This window comes from Vespula pensylvanica, chromosome 22, assembly GCF_014466175.1.
Source record: "Vespula pensylvanica isolate Volc-1 chromosome 22, ASM1446617v1, whole genome shotgun sequence".
Taxonomy (NCBI): domain Eukaryota; kingdom Metazoa; phylum Arthropoda; class Insecta; order Hymenoptera; family Vespidae; genus Vespula; species Vespula pensylvanica.
In genome coordinates this window covers 528,823-530,020 of record NC_057706.1, presented here as the reverse complement: position 1 = coordinate 530,020, position 1,198 = coordinate 528,823, and the positions used below count along the sequence as shown (strand labels likewise).

At 39.7% G+C, this 1,198-nt stretch overlaps 1 protein-coding gene across 1 annotated transcript; it reads right to left on the bottom strand.

Moving 5' to 3' along the window:
• Positions 1–968, bottom strand: LOC122636615 (flexible cuticle protein 12-like). The gene is made up of 2 exons (XM_043828017.1): positions 867–968; positions 1–370 (listed from the first exon to the last, which is right to left on the bottom strand). The coding sequence occupies exons 1-2, from the start codon at positions 873–875 to the stop codon at positions 59–61; spliced, it is 321 nt and encodes a 106-aa protein (XP_043683952.1). The 5' UTR covers positions 876–968; the 3' UTR covers positions 1–58.
• Between the last annotated feature and the right edge of the window lie 230 nt (positions 969–1,198).

Here is a 1,198-nt window from a genome sequence, read left to right as displayed (position 1 = left end):
TTTGGTTATAAAATAATTTTATTAATAAACTAATATTTGTCCTTTTATAATAAAGAAATCAGGCCGATGGAAGATGTTCACCCACTGGATGGAAACCATTCTCATCGGCAACGTAGCTGACGGTGTATCGTTGATTGGTAACCGGGTCGACCCAACCGAAGCTACCCCTAACGGCAAGAGCCTCGTTTTCAGTGCCAGCATTCGTTAATTCGGCTGATTCCTCATGGTGTTGACCGTTCGAGAGTTCGTAGCCATAGTTGTAGCCACCAACACCGATATTGTCGGACGGTGTCTCCTTCACGACTACCACATCCTCCTGATGTTGCGGACGAGCGAGGGCAACAGCCAAAAGAGCGGAGAAAGCGATGATCTACGAGTAAATTCAAACGTTAGCTATCTTTTTCATCTAGTCGCATAATTCTTTGTTTCCTTTTTTCCATGCTCCTTTTAACGATAAGCAAGCTATTCGTTTATCTCTGGAAATAATAAGAGACGATGTAAATTCGTCGCGTTCGCCTCACGCAAGAATATTCTTAAGAGGAAAAAAGAGGAAAAAAAAAGAAAAAAATAATCATCGGACCAGTTCGTAAGATCCGTTCATTTGCAATTATACGACGTTATCGGTAATTGTTATTGCAATAATAGAGATGATTGTTAAACTATCGTTCGACGTATCTCCTTGTTTTCAAGATCGTAAGTATGATTCCGAGTTGTATATACGCATATACGTGCTAATCGTTCGAAAATTTTGTATGAAAATTTTTTACGTTTTTTATGTTATTAATAAACACTTCTCGAGGATTATCGTTTTGCTAAGAATTCATTCCCCGGTCTACACAAAGGATCACGTATCGTTGAAAACGCACCAGTTTCATCTTTGATGAGTTTGTTTTTGGAAGAATTAATAAGTGCAAAGAAGAAATTTGATTCGAGACGAGTTGAATCACTTCACTGATTCGAAAGAGGATGCTGGCTGATTATATAGGCGGATTTCGTGTTACGATTAAGTCCCCTACCACTAACGAAGGTTTCGCTGCTGAAATTCTGGCAGAGTGACGAAATCTTCTAGCCTAATGGCATTGGCCCATCCCGGTGATGGTACCAACGTGTCCGTGTGTCGAAAATACGAGGATACATAATATACACGCTTATATATAGTAGACTACGGAGAAAAAGGAAGAAGAAGAAGAAGAGGATC